General features: G+C 47.4%; 1 protein-coding gene across 5 annotated transcripts in view; it reads left to right on the top strand.

The window, feature by feature from the left end:
- The window catches only part of EXTL3 (exostosin like glycosyltransferase 3), a 156,936-nt gene extending 137,207 nt beyond the window's left edge, over positions 1-19,729 (top strand). For all 5 annotated transcript variants that reach the window (XM_035110850.3, XM_088666954.1, XM_035110849.3 and 2 more), the window contains 4 exons: positions 8,989-9,116; positions 11,419-11,563; positions 12,367-12,495; positions 16,047-19,729. In XM_035110850.3, the coding sequence (XP_034966741.3) occupies positions 8,989-9,116; positions 11,419-11,563; positions 12,367-12,495; positions 16,047-16,256 (612 nt within the window). In that variant the 3' untranslated portion in view covers positions 16,257-19,729. The remainder of the gene's footprint in view (positions 1-8,988; positions 9,117-11,418; positions 11,564-12,366; positions 12,496-16,046) is intronic.
- Positions 19,730-20,929: the final 1,200 nt, after the last annotated feature.

The following is a 20,929-nucleotide window of genomic DNA, read 5'->3' as shown; positions in this document are numbered from 1 at the left end:
GTGATCAGGCACTCCCATTTCTTTAAGAACTTGCCATAGTTTGCTGTGGTCGACACAGTCAAAGGCTTTTGCATAGTCAATGAAGCAGAAGTAGACGTTTTTCTGGAACTCTCTAGCTTTCTCCATAATCCAGCGCATGTTTGCTATTTGGTCTCTGGTTCCTCTGCCCTTTCGAAATCCAGCTTGCACTTCTGGGAGTTCTCGGTCCACATACTGCCTAAGCCTGCCTTGTAGAATTTTAAGCATAACCTTGCTAGCGTGTGAAATGAGCGCAATTGTGCGGTAGTTGGAGCATTCTTTGGCACTGCCCTTCTTTGGAATTGGGATGTAGACTGATCTTCTCCAATCCTCTGGCCATTGCTGAGTTTTCCAAACTTGCTGGCATATTGGGTGTAGCACCTTAACAGCATCATCTTTTAAAATTTTAAATAGTTCAGCTGGAATATCATCACTTCCACTGGCCTTGTTATTAGCAATGCTTTCTAAGGCCCATTTGACTTCACTCTCCAAGATGTCTGGCTCAAGGTCAGCAACCACACTACCTGGGGTGTATGAGACCTCCATATCTTTCTGGTATAATTCCTCTGTGTATTCTTGCCACCTCTTCTTGATGTCTTCTGCTTCTGTTAGGTCCTTACCACTTTTGTCCTTGATTATGGTAATCTTTGTACGAAATGTTCCTTTCATATCTCCAATTTTCTTGAACAGATCTCTGGTTTTCCCCATTCTATTGTTTTCCTCTATTTCTTTGCATTGCTCATTTAAGAAGACCCTCTTGTCTCTCCTTGCTGTTTTTTGGAAATCTGCATTCAGTTTCCTGTATCTTTCCCTATCTCCCTTGCATTTTGCTTGCCTCCTCTCCTCCACTATTTGTAAGGCCTCGTTGGATAGCCATTTTGCTTTCTTGCATTTCCTTTTCCTTGGGATGGTTTTCGTTGCTGCCTCCTGTATAATGTTACGAGCCTCCATCCATAGTTCTTCAGGCACTCTGTCCACCAAATCTAAATCCTTAAACCTGTTCCTCACTTCCACTGTGTATTCATAAGGGATTTGATTCAGATTGTATCTTACTGGCCCAGTGGTTTTTCCTACTTTCTTCAGTTTAAGCTGGAATTTTGCTATAAGAAGCTGATGATCTGAGTTACAGTCAGCTCCAGGTCTTGTTTTTGCTGACTGTATAGAGCTTCTCCATCTTTGGCTGCAGAGAATATAATCAATCTGATTTCGATGCTGCCCATTTGGTGATATCCATGTGTAGAGTCGTCTCTTGTGTTGTTGGAAGAGAGTGTTTGTGATGACCAGCTTGTTCTCTTGACAGAACTCTATTAGCCTTTGCCCTGCTTCATTTTGAACTCCAAGGCCAAACTTGCCAGTTGTTCCTTTTATCTCTTGATTCCCTACTTTAGCATTCCAATCCCCTGTAATGAGAAGAACATCCTTCTTTGGTGTCATTTCTAGAAGTTGTTGTAGGTCTTCATAGAATTGGTCAATTTCACTTTCTTCAGCACCGGTAGTTGGTGCATAAACTTGGATTACTGTGATGTTAAAAGGTCTGCCTTGGATTCGTATCGAGATCATTCTGTCATTTTTGAGATTGCATCCCATTACAGCTTTTGCCACTCTTTTGTTGACTATGAGGGCCACTCCATTTCTGCTACAGGATTCTTGCCCACAGTAGTAGATATGATAGTCACCCGAACTGAATTCGCCCATTCCCTTCCATTTTAGTTCACTGATGCCCAGGAAAACCATAGCTTTAACTATACGGACCTTTGTCGGCAAGGTGATGTCCCTGCTTTTGAAGATGCTGTCTAGGTTTGTCATTGCTTTTCTCCCAAGAAGCAGGCGTCTTTTAATTTCGTGACGGCTGTCACCATCTGCAGTGATCATGGAACCCAAGAAAGAAAAATCTCTCACTGCCTCCATTTCTTCCCCTTCTATTTGCAATAATAATAATAATAATAATAATTAATAATAATAAAGTTATACTGCGCCCATCTGACTGGGTTTCCCCAGCCACTCTGGGCGGCTTCCAACAAAAGATTAGAAACATTGAAACATTACAATGAAACATCAGTCGTTAAAAACTTCCCTAAACAACAGGATGTCACCCATTAGTTTCTTACGCTTTTTGTATTCAGCTTTGCTGAAGTCCAGAATGTGCGTCTCACTACATTCAGGTTTCCCTTTCCTCTGTATAATGAATCCTAAGAGGAAAATGGTCACTTCCTCCCAAGGTCCCCACTGCTTCCACCTCATCCATCAACAAGACACACTTGAGGTTTTGATTTTTGTTTTTTTGGAGGATGGGCTGGACAGAAGGCATATCAGGTACTACAGATGCATCTCAGGGTGGCTTGCAGCAGTTTAGTAAGGGTCTCTGTCTCCCAGTTGTGTAACATTTGGCAACTTCAACAAAAAGCTGCCCCCCCCCCACTGCCTGCTTGAGTTATGCCACCAAAATGAAGATAGCTTGAGGTAAGCAGAGGGGAACTCTGGATTATGAGCTCTGTTGAGTTACGGTGCTCAGATCAAAGCTCCCAGGCTCAGAAGGTGCTCAGAGGCCCCCTCTCCTTTCATTCCAACTGCACATGTTCTTTGAACCCACCTCTGGTTGGTAGACCTAAAAATCTGAGATCTAACAATATTGAAGTCTGTCCACCAAGGCTTCTGCACAGTTTGGGGTTTTTTGAGTTTGTGGAGGTTATGATTGCCCTACTTCTTGCAAACTCAATCAGCCTTACTTATATGTTCTCTTCTCAATCCTGTTGAGGTGTCCTGGAGGGCAAAGAAAGGAGGAAGATTCATTTTCAAGCATATGGCAAAAAAAGTTGTTTTATATATTAAGGTCAATAATGATAGAATCATAGAGTTGTAGCAAAGGAAGGGACCCTGAGGATCATCTAGTCCAACCCCTGCAATGTAGGAATATGCAGCCATCCCGTACGGGGATCGAACCTGCAATCTCGCTGTCATCAGCACCACAGTCTAACCAGCTGAGTTGTCCAGGCAGTTCAATTGCCTACTGTGAGATCCATGAATTCTTAGTAACTTTTCAGTTTCAAGTGGCAATATCATAAGACCCCTAGGACAATTCCCTGATATTTATAAACCAGATAAAAAGAAAAGAAAAAAGAACATGTTACTACCTCCCAATTGATGATGAAAAATTGATGCTTTTGAATTATGGTGCTGGAGGAGACTCTTGAGAGTCCCATGGACTGCAAGAAGATCAAACCTCTCCATTCTGAAGGAAATCAGCCCTGAGTGCTCACTGGAAGGACAGATCCTGAAGCTGAGGCTCCAATACTTTGGCCACCTCATGAGAAGAGAAGACTCCCTGGAAAAGACCCTGATGCTGGGAAAGATTGAGGGCACTAGGAGAAGGGGACGACAGAGGACGAGATGGCTGGACTCCCCTGCTCAGCGCCTGGAGGCCCCAGTCCTGCCACTCACCACCTGGCCCAGGGCGGGGCCTGATGGGCTTTATAAAGGACTGTTGCCGCCGCCGCTGCTGGGCAGAGAGGGCTCCATTTTGTTTTGTTTTTTGTTTAAATTCCTGTTATTTTTTACCTATGTTATTTTAAACTGTATTAAGGATGTATTCTTAGTTTTAGATTTTGATTTATGTCGAAATTGTTTTCTATTAGGTTGTGTATTTTTTTGATGTGGTTTATGTATTTTTTGTGACTTTTGTAATTGTACTATTGCTGTATTGTTTTGATATTCGACTGGAAGCCGCCCAGAGTGGCTGGGGAGACTCAGCCAGATGGGCGGGGTACAAATAAAAAATTATTATTATTATTATTATTATTATTATTATTATTATTATTACCAACATGAGTTTGACCAAACTGCGGGAGGCAGTGCAAGACAGGAGTGCCTGGCGTGCTCTGGTCTATGGGGTCACGAAGAGTCGGACACGACTAAACGACTAAACAACAACAACTACCTCCCAATAGCAATCATCACCATCCTAGGAAATGTGAATGGAGTGACCAAATTTTGCATTTTGTATGTTCAATTTTAGTTTTCATGTACTACTGTTTCCTTTTTATTTGTTTCCTTCAATACGTTATTGAGTTATAGGTTTTTGAGTAAACAAATAAAAAGAAACATTATTTTAAATACCAGTATTATCTACCCAAACCTCTAACATACTGACCCCAGATTCCTGATAAGGAATCCCAGAGATTAAATGGCGCCTGCTTTCAATTAATGTGTTCAGAGTTATGGTGTCCATTAATCTGCTTCTCCAGAGACGTTGCCCATTCCAGTTGCACGAGGAAGGAATCCGCGCTCTCTTTCCACAGGAGGCAGCATTCGCATTTCGGTCTCCGGCTCGTTTACAGGAAAAACGGCAGGGGAATCAATGTAACCGTTTGAGCTGCTTCCTTAGACTACGGTATATTGATCCGCAGGGTGTTTGCATCTTAAATATCTCCAAATAAATATTGTCTCATTATGCAGAAATCTATATATGTGTACAGCTGCATTATTCTTGCTGCTATCGTTATTATTGATTACTAGGAACTAGGATTTAAAAGCTGCCTTAATGCACCATGAAGTCTGGACAGCTTAATATTTAAGATACGGGAAATGGAAAGGCTGATGTTCTGCCTATAATCTTTAATTATTCCCTCTTGGTGATTTGAAATGTGTAACTGCATTGTGACCTGTTTCCTTGTCATAGGCGGACTTCAGATGCCAGTAATTCACATATGTTGTGTAATTCTTTATCTCCATGACATCTGATGGCGTTCCACAGGGAGGGAGCCACCACCGAGAAGGCCCTCTGCCTTGCTCCCTGTTTCCATTTTACCCTGTCAATTGGCAGTTAAGATATTTTGTTTAGTGGCTCCCACCTCTTTTGCTGGATAAGTATTCTGTTCTGGTTGAAACAGCTTGTTTTGTTTTGTTTTTTGTTTTTTTAAAAAACAACCCGTAACTGTTTGATATGTATATTACGTTGCTGTAAGCCAACGGTTCTCAAACTTTCTTCTCTGGGCCACACTTTTCAGGATAAACATTTGCTCGCACTGCACCAATATTGATAAGAAATACGCTGGAAAACAAAATTGATAACATAGAGCACTATCCATATTCTGCATTTTTTTTTTATTTAATCAAAGTGTTTCTTTGATTGTCCTTGAATTTTCCTCTTACACCCTTTGAACACCACTGCTGTAAGCTGTCCCGGGGAAGGCGGGTGAGAAACCTTGCAAACAAATAATACGCAAATTCATAAAAATGGAAGTGCTGCTCCCTGCACATTGGTGAGAGGTGGTGCATTTTCTAAAGCAAGTAGCGGGAGCCTTGTGTGCGCTTGCCTAGCAAAAGCCAGGTGCAGTGGCGTCGCAACGGAGGTGTGGGGTGTGTGTGTGCGCGCCCTGGGTGCTATGTCTGGGGGGGGGGTGACTAGAAGATACCCTGCGGGAGCTCGCCCCACCACGGATCAGCGCAAGCAACCATTGCAGCCGCATGTAGAGGATCCTCCGTTCACGGCTTTAGCAGCGATGGAGGGATCCCGGCAGTGTTTGTACGGTGCTGTAACACCGGCGACGGCAAACTGCTATGTACAGCGCATGTGCGGCATCGCTACGTAGGATGCATGTGCCGTACGTAGCAATGCCGCACACACGCCCTACGTAGTGACGCCACGCGCTGGGTGTCATAGAATCATAGAATCATAGAGTTGGAGGAGACCACAAGGGCCATCCAGTCCAATCCCCTGCCGAGCAGGAAACACCATCAAAGCATTCTTGACATATGCCTGCCAAGCCTCTGCTTAAAGACCTCCAAAGAAGGAGACTCCACCACACTCCTTGGTAGCAAATTCCTCTGCCGAATAGCTCTTACTGTCAGGAAGTTCTTCCTAATGTTTAGGTGGAATCTTCTTTCTTGAGGTGGAATCTTCCTTGTTTGGAAACGCCTTCGTTTGACGCTGGCCAGGTGACCTGGGCTGTTCCTGCCCGGTGCTTCTGGGATGTTGCAAAGGCAGGGGGAGGAGCCCAGGTGCATGTGTGCCTCTTTCAGTGCGCTGCTCGCTGCATGATCCGCGATGCCAACCATGCGCCTCCGCCATTCACCCTGGCCAGCTGCCTTCTTCGCTTGCCTTGGATTTCCCTTCTGCTTTTGATGGCTCTTTCTTGGAACATTCTAAATGCCTGCCTGTCGAATGTTCCATATTTCTCTCTCTCTCTCTCTCTCTCTCTCTCTCTCTCTCTCTCTCTCTCTCTCTCTCTCTCTCTCTCTCTCTCCCCTCCCCCCCCCGCTATTGACAGGGGAAAGTACTAATGTTGGCTTAATGCGGGGATTTAATCATGCCAGCTGTCACCTGGTTCCTTCCGACAAATATTTTCCACCGTTAATGGTTTCAGCGCCAGATTTTATTTTTTTGTTAATGCGATCCAAATGTAATCTTATTTAATAGCATTTCACCGCTGTAATGCTGAATTTCTCAACGCTTGTTTAAAGACTTTGCTCACTATATGAAAAATATAGGCATGGGGGGGCGGGGCGGTAAGGGGAACTTCTGTGTTTTGGAACAGGAGCTAGACATCTTAAGAGCCGTGATGTGGAAACTTGCGTCCGAGGGTCCAATGTAGGCCTTTCCATAGTTAACAGCCATGCTCAAGGCGGCATTCCGATGTGAAAATATTTGCTTAATTACAACAAGTGGCCATAAACGATAAATCAAAGACATAAAAAAAAAGGTGCGCAACCAAATTGAATGATTTCCAGATAAACCATAATAAGATCTAAAAATCCTTTGCTTGGTCATCAGAACTTTCTTCCCAGGCCACGCCCATCTCCCAGGCCACACCCCCTGCCAGCCCTGCTTCACACCCTCCTTGAGTTCTCTTGCCTGGCTGGAATGTGCCCTTCAACTCTGATCAATCTAGCCCACTGTAAAAAGCTAAAAATTGCATTTATTGCCCCACCCACTTTTGCCTCTGGCCCCATGGGACGCGGGTGGCGGTGTGGTCTAAACCAGTGGTCCTCAACCTTGGGCCTCCAGATGTTTTTGGCCTACAACTCCCATGATCCCTAGCTAGCAGGACCAGTGGTCAGGGATGATGGGAATTGTAGTCTCAAAACATATGGAGGCCCAAGGTTGAGGACCACTGGTCTAAACCACTGAGCCTCTGGGGCTTGCCAATTGGAAGGTTGGCGGTTCAAATCCCCGCAACGGGATGAGCTGCTTTTGCTCTGTCCCAGCTCCTGCCAACCTAGAAGTTCGAAAGCATGCCAGCGCAAGTAGATAAAATAGGTACCACTGTGGCAGGAAGGTAAATGGCATTTCTGTGTGCTCTGGTTTCCGTCACAGTGTTCAGTCCTGCTGGCCACATGACCCAGAAAACTATCTGTGGACAAACGCCGGCTTCCTTGGCCTGAAAGTGAGATGAGTGCCGCAACCCCATAGATGCCTTTGACTGGACTTAACTTTCCAGGGGTCCTTGAGCTTTTCTTTTTTACCATTGCTTCTGGCCCCACCATCCCATGTAACATGGCCCTTGGAAGCTTGCTCAGAAGGCAATGCGGCCCTCAGGCTGGAAATTCCCCACCCCACCCTGCCTTACCCTGGCTACCTTCTCTGGATCTTTTTGGCATTTGGCTTTTCTTTAGGATGCTTGTTTTTCATTCATACAGCAATCAAGCACTCAGTAAAACAGACCGGCGAGTAAAAATGATTGAATATTGACATCTTGCCAAGTTAACAGGGAGAATAAGAGGAAATACTATACAAAAAGCAAATAATGAAGACAAATCTCCTGTTAGATATAGAACGAATCTAGAAAATAGAGGAATATATCGAAAAATTTGTGTAGAGGGGAAAAATTGGAAACCAAAGTAACAAAAATGAAATGCGTATAGACCACCAAATTGTAAAATAGCACAATGAGAATACAGGTAAAACTCGGGAAATTAGAATATCGTCGAAAAGTGCATTTATTTCAGTAATGCAACTTAAAAGCTGAAACCAATACATGAGATAGATGCATGACATGCAAAGCAAGATATGTCAAGCCTTTATTTGTTGTAGTTGTACCGGTAATTATTTGTCGTTAAGCGGGTCAATTATAAATGGAATGTAATTAATGAAATGTAATAGCGATGTTTATTTTTGTATTATTGTAACTATTTGTTTTATTGCTGTGGAATTTCCAAAAGAAATCATTTGTAAAAATTAAAAGAAAAAGAAAAAATAATAAGTTGTATAATAAGTCCTAGGTCCAAGGGCTGAAGGTGACCTGTCAGAGAGGGAGCGTTGCGACTACTCTAAAGTAACGACTCTCCAAACCGTTGCCTTTTCATGCTTTTATTGTGTGCAGGCTATTTACAGTGCTAGAGCTGTACAGGGTACATGTTCTTAGTCTGACCCAGAACCCTGGAGTGACGCTTCCCGCGTTTTCTTCCAACATAAGAGTCTGGGCACCCCAAATCTCCTTCCGTGTTTCCTCCTGCGTAATTCCGGAACCGGAGGGAAACAGGGTCTCCTTTCCATGTTTTCCTTCTCCCCCTTCCCCCCCCTCTTCCTCTCTCACGTGCAGCAGAGGCTCTGCTATCCTGCCAGAGCCCTGTCTCCTACTTCCTCCTTCCCCACTGGACTCTTCCCCCTCCCCGCTGGCTCCGCTGCTGGTGGAAGAGTTGCTCCTCAAGATGGAAGGGGGCTCTCTGTACTGTTTCCCCCTCACATGACCCAAGTCATAGGTGGCTGAAAGTGGACTCTCCACCTGTCTATCGGACAGGAGCATCTTTAGGAGAGGTTAGCCCCCATAGACTCTGCTCCAAATCATTCTCTCCCGAGTTGCTCCTCCTGGCTGCTGTTATCCACATACCTGTTAGGGGGTTCTGTGCCTCCATGCTTGTGTGATACCTTAGGAGATCTCTGGAACATGGGAACCCCCTCCCTGTTATGTCCACTGTGAGATCTTGCCCAGCACAAGTTGTTGTTGTTTTAAAAAAATTACTTCCGTTCCATAGGTGGTGCGCACAGAGAAGAACAGTCTGAACAACCGCTTCCTGCCCTGGGATGAAATTGAGACGGAGGCCATCCTGTCCATTGACGACGACGCCCACCTGCGCCATGACGAGATCATGTTTGGATTCCGGTGAGCCAAAAGCTTTGCTCTTTAACAGGCAAGGGATGGATCCTGCCAAGAGGCCCAGCAGCCTCTTCCCTTCCTTCCCATTCCATCGGGGCCATTCGCTGTTGCCTCTCTCCATCAAGCCCAACTCAGCTAACCCAGTGGTTCCCGAGCATTTTCAGGTCCCCACCACCTTGGTTTCGTTATCTCATTCTCAGTGCCTCCCCTGTAGAAAACATTATTCAGAGCAGTGGTTTGAACAGAGAAAGAGAATGCAATAAAATCCAAAATGGTAACAACTGGTTGCACCTTTATTCAAAATCAGGCATAGGCAAATTCAGCCCTCCAGATGTTTTGGGACTACAACTCCCATCATCCCTGACCACTGGTCCTGTTAGCTAGGGATGATGGGAGTTGTAGTACCAAAACATCTGGAGGGCCGAGTTTGCCTACACCTGTTCAAAATCCTATGAAAAATGTTTAGGTGAAATAAAACTGATGAATTTGATCCAGTGATACCAGCTTTTCAAAGCCTGAAAGCCATTTACACCTCTAATCTCCCTCTGCTTCCCTCTTGCCTCTTAGTGCCCCCCTGGAAACCCCCCCCCCAAGGGCGTACCAACCATTTTAGCAACCACTGGGCACTTTGTGGTCAAACAAGCACCAAACAAGGGTGGTTTTCCTCCCTTCCACTTGCATAATTACGCAGTCCTTTCTGCTTTGAGTTCTAACTTCTACTTCCCTCTCAGTTTGCATGTGAGAGAGACTGTTTTTGCGCAGTGGCCCAAAGGGTCTCTATCCTCTCCTCCACCTTTCCCGAGGAGCTCTGGTCTCCTGCATGCCCCCCAACAAGGGAAACTGCGTCTTGTTCATGGATCTTATTCTCCCTATCTGCACGAGAGGATATCTTCAGGAAAAATGAGCTGCGGGGTCTTATTTCTCAGCATTTGCTCTAAATTCCCACTGCACGCAGATGCTTGGCTGCAACAAATCCTTATTTTTAGAAACGTACCTCTATTTATAATAGCAGTGCAAGTGGGACTGCTCCTTGCCAGCACAACGTGACGAGTCTTGGGAGTGTTTTTGTAGGAAGGGGAATAAGCCCCAACCACATGTATGAAGCTGGCATTGCGGCAGGAGTCGGTGGGGGGAAGAGACAGGGAGAGATGGCGGGATTTGCTTTTTCCTCTATAAATCTTGTTTTTAAGAGGATGAGGAGAGGCCTGTATAGCCATATATGGCCCCGGTCAGATGATCAACGTGGACCTCACTTGAGATACGGTATCTGAAGAAGTGTGCATGCACACGAAAGCTCATACCAATGACAAACTTAGTTGGTCTCTAAGGTGCTACTGGAAGGAATTTTTCTATTTTCTTTTGAGATATGGGCTTCACTTCAGATAATCATCAAAGCTGTGTGTGTGCATAGAACCATAGAATTGTAGAATTGGAAGGGACCCCAAGAGTCATCTAGTCCAGGGGTCGGCAACGTTTTTTGAGGCCGGTCTGGTCCACTCCCCGGCAAAAGAAGTCGGTCCCTACGACGAGGGAAAAAATGGTGCCGCAAAAAAGAGAGCACGGAATCCCCATGTCGATCCATGGACTCTCCTTCCTTGGAGGTTTTTAAGCAGAGTTTGCCTGGCCATCTGTCACAGACGCTTTAGTTTAAATTCCTGCATTGCAGGGGGTTGGGCTAGGTCACCTTCAAAGGAAGCCCCATGTAGAGCGCATTGCAGTAGTCCAAGCGGGAGATATATAGACCGTGTGCACCACCTTGAGCTTCCTGGAGGGTAAAATGTAACGGCCATACGAGGTAAAATAGCAGCAGGATCATTTTGTGAAATGCGCGGCTCTGTAAGCTAAAGCTCTGGTTTGCTACCCTGAAATCCAACTTTTCCTTATTTTCTCCAAGAAAGTGGCTGTGATTCGCAGTCCTGCCCTCGCCCTACCAGTAACTTTAGGAAGGACGAGCTGTTTCTATTATCATTACAATAAGAATCAAAATGTGTGTGTGTTTGCTGAAGAAAAGGGTAGAAACCAAGAAAAAGCTGGATGTTAAAAGTCAAAAAGAAAGTGGGGGAGTCCTCTGGGTGTGGGGAAAGCTTTGCATTACAGTCAGCCTCTGTTCTTAGTGTTGCCCATTTTCTTTGCTGAATATTTGCCGCCCAGCTTAACAGTGAATGCCCTGTGATGTCCGCCTAAAACAATGTATGAATCAGCCGCCGTCCGCTTGATGAGAGGGCCGCTTGTGTGGGCTGAGCGGCCCTCTTTCTCCCCAGTCTGTCCGGCTTGTTGCATCTCTTCCCTTCCCACTTTGCATCTTCAGGGTCTGGAGAGAAGCCAGGGACCGCATTGTCGGCTTCCCTGGGCGCTACCACGCGTGGGACATCCCTCATCAATCCTGGCTCTACAACTCCAACTACTCCTGTGAGCTCTCCATGGTGCTGACGGGCGCTGCCTTCTTCCACAAGGTAAGGGAGGGGGGACCCCAGTTGCTGGGAGTGGCTCTCAGCTCACATATTTTTATAAAAAGGGGAGTTGCAAAAAAAGCCCCCACAAGAAAAGCACCCCAATTCTCGTGTTCTCTGTCCCTTCTGGAGCTTCCTTTGCCAACCTGCCTCTTCCTGGCGGGCAGAGGGAGCTGTTATTCTCACAGGCCACATCCACAGGAGCCAGGAGCCAAACTCAAGCTGTCCTGTCCTTCCACCTGTTTGGGGAGGATGGAGAAAACAGAAATATACAGTACAGGGCTGAGATATTGTCCTTTTAGGCAAAGTAGAGGGAAGGGGTGCAGAAACTCGTGATCTAGCGGGTGGAACCAATATCGGGCTGGCTTTTCAGTGCAAATGGACTTGTCAAGGTGGGCAGTTAGAGAGCCAGTGGAAGTAGTTTGGACCTAGAACGGGGCACAGATGCTGTTGGACTCCAACTCCCATCATCCTCAGCCAGCATGGCCAATATCCAGAGATGATGGTAGTTGGAGTGCAGGAACATCTGGAGTTCCAGAGCATCCCCATCCCTGGCTTAGACCCAGATCCAATGTGGTTCTTCTGAGGCAGAGAAGCAGAGGTGAAAATGAAATAGAACATGCAGTTGTGTTATATTGGGTCCATTTCACCTGCACAATACTGTTCTCTTTTTCGCAAGGTGTGTATTTTTGGACTCAGCTATGGTAAATCAGTGGCATTTGTGTGTGTGGGGGGGGGTGTCTTGGCCATTTTCTGATGTTTTCCCATTCTCCTTCCCTCCCTCCCTCCCCCCCTTTCACCTGCAGTACTATGCCTACCTGTATTCCTATGTGATGCCCCAGGCCATCCGAGACATGGTAGATGAATACATCAACTGTGAGGATATCGCTATGAACTTCCTGGTCTCTCATATCACCAGGAAGCCTCCTATCAAGGTAATTGCTTGGCGGGGGACTTGAGGGGACCGTTTCCTCTTTCTTTGTTTTTTTGCTAGGGCAAACTTATTTGTCTTTCCTGAGCTACCAGGGCATGCCTCTGAACAATGGATTGCAGCATTTAATCAAGTAAACTGTTAGGTCAAGTGGAAGAAACTTCTCATCAAGTAAAAAACTTCCCCTATATATAAACAGACACACACTCTCTCACACACACACCCAAGCCCGTTTTCACTGCTGTTTTCTCTTTCCCTTTGGGTTTGATACAGTACAGGTGAAACTCGGAAAATTAGAATATCGTCGAAAAGTGCATTTATTTCAGTAATGCAACTTATTATCATTTTTTTCTTTTAATTTTTTACAAAGGCTTTCTTTTGGAAATTCCACAGTAATAAAACAAATAGCACAATAAAACAAAAATAAACATCGCTGTTACATTTCATTAATTACATTCCATTTATAATTGACCCGCCTAACGACAAATAATTACAATTACAACAAATAAAGTGGCACCCACCCTGTGGAATGCCCTCCCACTAGAGGTCAAAGAGAACAACAATTACCAGACCTTTAGAAGGCATCTCAAGGCAGCCCTGTTTAGGGAAGCTTTTAATATGTGATGGATTTCTGTATTTTAATGTTTGATGGATTTCTGTATTTTAGAATTTCTGTTTTGTTGGAAGCCGCCCAGAGTGGCTGGGGGAACCCGGCCAGATGGGCGGGGTATAAATAATAAATTTTTATAATTTTATAATAAATTATTATTAAAGGCTTGACATAGCTTGCTTTGCATGTCATGCATCTATCTCATATATTGGTTTCACCTTTTAAGTTGCGTTACTGAAATAAATGCACTTTGCGACGATATTCTAATTTTCCGAGTTTCACCTGTATGATCTAGACCAGGCCTGTCAAACTGGCCCTGGGATGTGGGCAAAAGAATCAGAAGTAGAGACCCCCCAGGATTGAGAACCACTCCGCGACTTAGGAAATCCTGTATTTTGTATTATTAATTTAATTTAGGAGCCGCTTCCCATGAAACACCACAAAGCAATTAACAGTAAAGACAACAGCAATTAGAAAGCAGCATATAAATACAGGATCTGCTCCAGTGCGGGTAAAGAAAATATCTGCTTAAAACACTTTGGCAGTCTTCAGCAGGTGCCGGAGAGATAGTGTAGGAGTTACCTATGGGCCAGGTCAGGGGCCACCACACTAAAGGCCCGATTCCTGCATTGTGCAGCAGAATGAACCTCCTAATGGGGTGACATCTTCAGGAGGCCGTCTCGTACAGGTTGTATGCACAGCAATTGGTAGTGCATAGAAGGAGTAAGGTGATCTTTTAGGTATTCTGCTAGATCTCACCTGCAGTTGTTTCAAGGCACGAATAGGCTCCAGACACCCCAGAAGGAGAAGACACTGGCATTCCTTGAAATGGCTCTTCCAACAGCACGGGGACAAGGTGTGTGTGGCTTTAGGCCCAGCGAGACGAGAAAGGTCTCCATTCAGATACCTTTGGCAAGGGAAGCTCGTTTGGTTGTCAGAGCCAAAAGTCCTCGGATTTTAGACAACGCACAGGGGGTGCTTTGAATGTTTTGGAAGCATTCTACAACATGCAAAGTTGTGGTGTTCCCCATGCAAAAGAAGGAGTGGATCTTACTGACTTGCACAATTCCTTGGAGTATTACTTGAGATGGGACCAGCCCTTGGCATAGGGGTCAGGGTACCCACTGCGTAAGGGCTAGGACAGGTCTCCAGAGCCCCTTTAATTTGGCACCGTCATTAGCTGGTATTTCTCTGGAGCAAAGTCCATCAGCGGCTGTTAGTAATTGCTTTGACCTTTTGGCTCTGCTTTAGCGGCCAGAGTGGGCACGAGGAAGAGGGAGGAGGCTTCTAGCTGAAGCCGACCTGCTGAGGTCCCTGCCAGGCCTAATGTGTCTCTTCATTAAAACGAGCCTTTGCGGATAAGGGCAGCTGCTTGGCGCGCGGGCACAGCAAGCCTTTGACTTCCCGGAGTCGCCGCGAGGGATCCAGAGGAGGTGGGCACATGGCCTCCCTCTCCCTCCCCGCCACTCCTTGGCCTCAGCCTCAGTTGGTGTAGCTGGGTGTGCCCACCCTTGGGGAGGTGCCCTAGTGAAGTGCATAGTTTCCAGAAACCAGAATTGTCACAGCATCGAAGGCAACAGGGAGGATACCAGATCGAGAGAGCAGAAAGGCCAGCCTGCAGGCAGAGCCGATGACTCCACTGGGTTCCCAAGAGTCTTGAGCGCATGTTTTGTTCATCCCCTCTGCACTTGGGGCAAGATCCTTGGCAACTCTGACACTCCCCTGGAGGGCAGGCAGAGAAAGCTGGAGGGGGGGTCATAGAGCTGCTGGCCACCTCTCTCCCCCATCTCTCTCCAGCAGCTCAAAGCCACTGCCCCTCCCTCCCATCCCTAGAGACAGTCAGTTTCAGAAAAAGAGAGGTTGCGCTCCTACATCAGGAAAGGAAGGGGAATGTGTCTGCCTTCCAGGGCACAGACATAACAGACATAAGAAGAGCCAGTCTGGATCAGGCCCGTGGCCCATCTAGTCCAGCATCTTGTTCTCACAATGGCCAATCAGATTCACTCGGTGGGAAACCCATAAGCAGGATTTGAGCACAAGTGGTTTCCACCAGTGGGGATTCAGAAGCATCGCTGCCTCCGACTCTGGAGGGCAGCAGAGCACAGTCATCCTGGCTAGCAGCTCTCAGTAGCCCTTGCCTCCTCTACGAATTTGCTTCCTAGGTTGGTGGGCATCACTGTCTCCTGTGACAGTGAGTTCCACAGGTTTAACTGCACTACCTAACGTGATTCCACTGGGCACTCATCACAAGACCTTGAGTGGGCCTTGGGTAGCTCCTTGTTCCCAACCCAGAACTTCCCCCAGGTCAACATGGATACCAGGGCTGTTTGGAAGGTGATAGGAAGCCGGGGCGATCCGGGAGAGGGTGGCTTGTAGGCTCAGCTTCTGCTTGAACATCCTTTTTTAATAATAATAATAATAATAATAATAATAATAATAATAATAATAATAATTTTTATTCGGTTTTACAAATTCATTCACACTCAAAATCACAAGTAGTAAGAATTATACATGATTCTTCCGAAATCTCTAGACTTCTTCCCTCCCCTCTGTGGGTTCATTAGTTAATCTTTTCAGCTGCATACTATAAATGCTCCTAATTTTTCATTCCCCCGTTGTATCCAAAGTCTATGTAACGCTACAAGAGTTCTTTAAGACCTGCCAAAGATTTCAGATGTTTACAGTGGTCTGTCAAATCTCATGTGAATCTCTCCCATTCTTTGCTGAAGTTTTGATCCCCCTGCTTTCTGGTTTCCCCAGTCATTCTTGCCACCTCTGCATAGCCCATCATAGTTTTGTCTGCCAGTCCACTCCACTCTGGTAGGGACCCTGGCTGAGCACCCTCAGCCCAGCACACGACTTTGGGCTGCTGACTCCTCTTGGAGGGGCTCGGGGGACTCCTCCTCCCTGCTGACGGCCTTCCCTTGCCCTCCTCCTGTTTGCAGGTGACGTCCCGCTGGACCTTCCGCTGCCCCGGCTGCCCCCAGGCCCTCTCCCACGACGACTCCCACTTCCACGAGCGGCACAAATGCATCAACTTCTTTGTCAAAGTCTACGGCTACATGCCCTTGCTCTACACCCAGTTCCGGGTGGACTCTGTCCTCTTCAAGACGAGGCTGCCCCACGACAAGACAAAGTGCTTCAAGTTCATCTAGGCGCGCATGGAGACGCGTCTGTGTGTGCATTGGCTGTGGACTTCTGGAACCGGAGACCGGAGGCGAGGAGGGAGGCATGGAGGGGCTTCTCTTCCTCCTCCTCCTCCTCCTGCTGCTGCTGCTGCTCCTCCTCATCCCCTGGGACAGGCGCCTCTTTCTGCCTAAGGAGACGGACACAGTGGTGGCTCCCGCATCCTGTGCCAGCCCCACGGGGACGGTATGCCGTGGGGCACCACCCATTAAAGACTTTTGCTTGGTATCGTGTACTGAGGAAAAAGGAAAAAGTGAGACTGGTTAGTCCCCCAGGTAGTGGGTTAGCCAAGGGGAAAAACTGGGGTTTTAAAAATATTAATTATTATTTAAAATGGAAGTGTTTTAGATATGCCTTACGTAAGGCTTTCTATTTTTTTTCCAGAAGGTGGGAGGGGGCTGCTGGGAGGGAGGGAGGGGATATTTCATGTTCGTTTCATCCCCTGCCGTGATGTTGCTTGGGGAGAAGCAGAGGCCCCAGGAAGCTGCGCCCCACGCCCTCTTGCCCACCCCGGCCAACATCCCAGATTTCTTTCTTGTTCTCAAGGAGGGAAGACTTGGCCACCTGAGGCCTCAGTCCGTTTGCTTCTCAATAAGACCGGCTTGGGATTTCCCGGAGGAAACCAAGGATCCCTTTCTGTTGAAAAATGCTGCCTTCACCTCTCCTCCCGCCTGCGCTAAAGGATCCTGCCGCAGCACCCTTTTTTTGAGGTGGCCTCTCGACACACCCACCTAGCCACCGGGCGGGAAAGTCCTCAGGTGCCCTTTTGCCGCTGCTTCTCTCTGTGCCACGTGGGGGCATCGCATGAGCGCCCCACCTCCCTTTGCGGAAGCTCAAAGGTCTTAATTTAAGCATTGCTTGTGCAGCGCGGGAAGTTTCCATGCTGCAGGCAAGGGCCACCACGCCAGGGTGACGGGGCTGGGCTCTGCTTGGGAGTGCGGTTTTAAAAACTCATTTGATGTGGCCTCTTAGGGATTCTTCAACAAGACGCACTCCCCCCCCCCCGTAACGGGTCTGTGGTGTGTTCCGGATGAAAGGTGCTGTATCATGAAGTGTATGTACCCTAAATCCATCCTCTGTCAAGCAATCATGCCTGGTCTCAACAGCTCTCTCGGCCCCGATGCCTCAAACTGCCCCTGCTTGTCCTCACCCCTTTCTGTGCTTCCCCCCCCCCTATGGCTCTTGGGACTGGGGTACCAGCAGCTGCTGGAGAGCGACAGGCGAGTGGTCTACTCCCCAGAAGCGCTGGACCCCACAGGAAACTGCACGCAAATTAATATTATTGTTCTAAAGAGTGCAGGCCGTCTCTGCGGCCCCCCCCCCCTGCTTTCAAGCTACTTCTGCACAGAGTTTTGGTTCCTCAGGGTGCCGTTTCTCGAAAGGCTCTCTCTTCGACATCACATTGGCAAAGTAGGCCATTGTGTGCAGTCTTTGCAAAACTGCAAAAGATTGTGTGGAGCAACTTGCTGCCCCTCACCCCGGCTGCAATTTAGATTCCCCTTCCCCTTTTTATTTATAGAAAGGCGGTGTTGAAATAGCCTCCTTCCTGTAGCATCTGCAAAGGTTGGCCGTCCCGTTGATATATTCTCCCACTGCGATTCCTGTCCTGGTGTCCTGCTTCTTGCATGTCATGGGTACTGGCTGGAGCTCTGCACTGCTAAAAGGTCACCATCACCCTCTTGTGAAAATGCAGGTGGAAGGTGGGGGGCTCCCTCTGCCCCATTTGGGCAGGAAGCGCATTCGCTCGCTGGCATGTTTGATGGCTGCGACTCATGAATGTTTACAGACCTCTCCGTCCTTTTTTGGATAGTCTGCAGGGCCTGCAATTCTCTCTCTTGCTGGCAGTCGCATTTTCAAAAGGAGAGTCTCTCTTTTTCACCCGGTAACCCAATAATGCAGACTGTCGCCATGCGAGGTGAAATGCAGCGAGGGAAACAAAAGGGCTGTCCCAACGGAAGCGGGTTCTCCTTAGGCAGCCCCCGTCCCACTAGTCGTGTTCTCCCCATACTCTGCTCCCTGCCTGGATGAATGATTAATCCTCGGCCAGGGCAAAAGAGACGGTGGTACATAAAGTGTCGGAGTCTCCAGGGTGATCAGCCTCCCTCGTGTGTCCACAACATATACAGGCCTCCTCTGTTGGGTGCGCAAGGCTTAAAAGGAGGCCATGTGCAGATGGTCTCTCCGTCTAGTGCAGGCACCCCCAAACTCGGCCCTCCAGATGTTTGGGGACTACAACTCCCATCATCCCTACCGTAGCTGACAGGACCAGTGGTCAGGGATGGTGGGGATTGTAGTCCCAAAACATCTGGAGGGCCGAGTTTGGGGATGCTTGATCTGGTGGATGGGAAAGTGACATGAAAGGAACTTCATCTCTCCTCGTCCATGATAAGCATCGCCCCTTCTGTTTTCCTCAATGCATTTAAACCTCTGTAAGGTGCCAAGCTAGGTTTTGAGCATCCACTCAAAAATGTGTTTACATGGTTCCTCCTCCTCCTCCTCCTCCTCCTCCTCTGCTGTGCTGGTTGGAGCTTACCCAACTTGGAACCCCCCCCTCCCAAAAAAGGCACAGGCTGCTCTCCATCCTGCTCCCCCTGCGGTGTTTTCTGACCTCCGTTCGATGTGTGGAAACCCAGATTAGAACCACAATGCACAGTTCAAACACATGCAAGCACTCACTCTTTTTGAAATACGACCAGGTGTTTTTTTAAAAAAATAAAACCACACACATACACACACACATGCACTTTGGGCTTCTTAAAATAACGGGGGCTGTTTTTAATCGCCCCCTTCAATGTTGCGATCATGCCAAATGGAGATTTTTAAAAAGATAACCTTAGCAGGCCAAGGTAGAGCCTTGCCGTGCTGCCCTCTCCATGTCGTGCTAGGTTTGTTTTTTTCCTGCTGGGAAAAGGAGCTGGTCGATTATTGGACCCATCCCTCAGGCTGATTGGAACCCAGGTCCTGCAGCAGAAGAAGGTAGTGGTTAGGTGAGAGAAACTCCCTTTCATCTGGAGGCATTTCAGTGGCTTTTGCCAGACCTTGGACACCTGTGTTGGTGCCATTCCTCCTAAGAGGCCGCCTTCCTCCGCTGCTCAAAATGGCGGCCCTTTTTCATTTCTTTGAGGAGATAGGAAAAGGTGGGGTCTGCGTGAAGAGGGGGGGGGCTTCCTCATTCAAGGCATTCTGGCATCTTCTGCAACCGGGTGCAGCTGCTCGACTTTATTTCCTCTGCTCTCCCCCGCCCAGCGCAACAGCCAAGGCGGGCCCTCAATTCCTTGCCACTATGAATGTGTTTTAAAAGCTCTGTGAGCACCAAATTTTAAAAGGCGGGAAAGCAAAAAGTGGGAGGCGGGAGGGGGCGGGATCTAAAACCTTGACACGAGCACAATTGTTCATATGTTGGATTTTGTAAAAGGGTGAAATAAACTCAGTTTAACTTGAATGCGTCTCGAGACTCTTTGCCACCTTTCAGAAGGGGGACAAGCGTTGGCACCGAGGGGTGTTGCAATCTCTACTTCCTTTCACTAAGGGGTTAGAATAATGATCTCCAAACGTCTTTGGGGGCCTGTCTCCCTTGGTGATCCCCAAGGGCCCCAATCCTGTGTGAAGCGTTATTCAGAGTAGCAGCTTGCACGGAAGCGCCCGCAATAAAATTCAGAATAGTAAGCATTCGTTGCACATTTACTCTAAATCCTATTAAAATTATTTGGTTTAATTCGACAAAACTGATCAACTTGAACCATCCAGTTATACCAGCTTTTCAAAGACTGATAGCCATTTACACTTCTAGCACAGCCCTTCCTCTTAGCACCCTCCCCTGGAAATCCCCCCCCACTTTGGGAACCATCAAGTAAGAAGATAGACATGCAAAATGATTGGATGCATGCAATAAATGATGTGTGGCCAGTTTCTAGGAAAACTCCCATACCTGAATAAATGAGTTTCACAATATGGGCTCACCTAGGAGCAAAAGTTGCCTCTTTCTAATAGGCAATGTCATTACTGCATTACAATCTTTATTGCCTTCGAGGAAATTGAGGTTAATTTGCAGTTCGCCCCAAACGGCTTTTTGTCAACCTTATCTGTTCATGTGGTCTCAGCAGTCCAGCTCGTTCTCCCCCCTCCGCCCTCCTCCCCCCCCAGCTAAACAGTTTTCAAAAGGTTTCCAGCGATTTGTATCTCCCTGCACCGAGATTGGCATAGCAGTGGGCTTTTGACTCCAGCTCTTCCTTGCTAAGTTGCCGAGGACAAAAAAGGAAAGCAGAGAGAAGAGGAATGCGTCAGTTGTGGGTCGTAAAGCTCTCGTCTCTGAAAAGGCTTTTCACGGCACAATTGCCTGCGCAGAGACAAGCCCGCTGAGATCAATGGGGCTTACACCTGGAGAAGTTAGTGTTCTGTGCAGTGTGTATTTATAGCATAGGCTGCTTAGCAGGGTTTGCCAACGCAGTGCCCATGGGCCCCCCATGTACCTGCCAACACCAAGGCCTCAGAAACGCTCTACAAACATCCCCTCCAAAATCCACTGTTGCAGGAGACCTTTTTCTCTCCCTGCTCACTCCCTGCTTGGCACCAGCTCATCCTCCTCTGTATTGAACGTGCACCCCATAAACCTGGCCACCTTTCATGGGATGCCAGGACTGGA

This window comes from Zootoca vivipara, chromosome 3 (assembly GCF_965207765.1).
Source record: "Zootoca vivipara chromosome 3, rZooViv2.hap1.1, whole genome shotgun sequence".
In the NCBI taxonomy this organism is placed as follows: Eukaryota; Metazoa; Chordata; class Lepidosauria; order Squamata; family Lacertidae; genus Zootoca; species Zootoca vivipara.
Note: the sequence above shows the minus strand (reverse complement) of the source record. Positions and strands in the feature narration are given on the sequence as shown.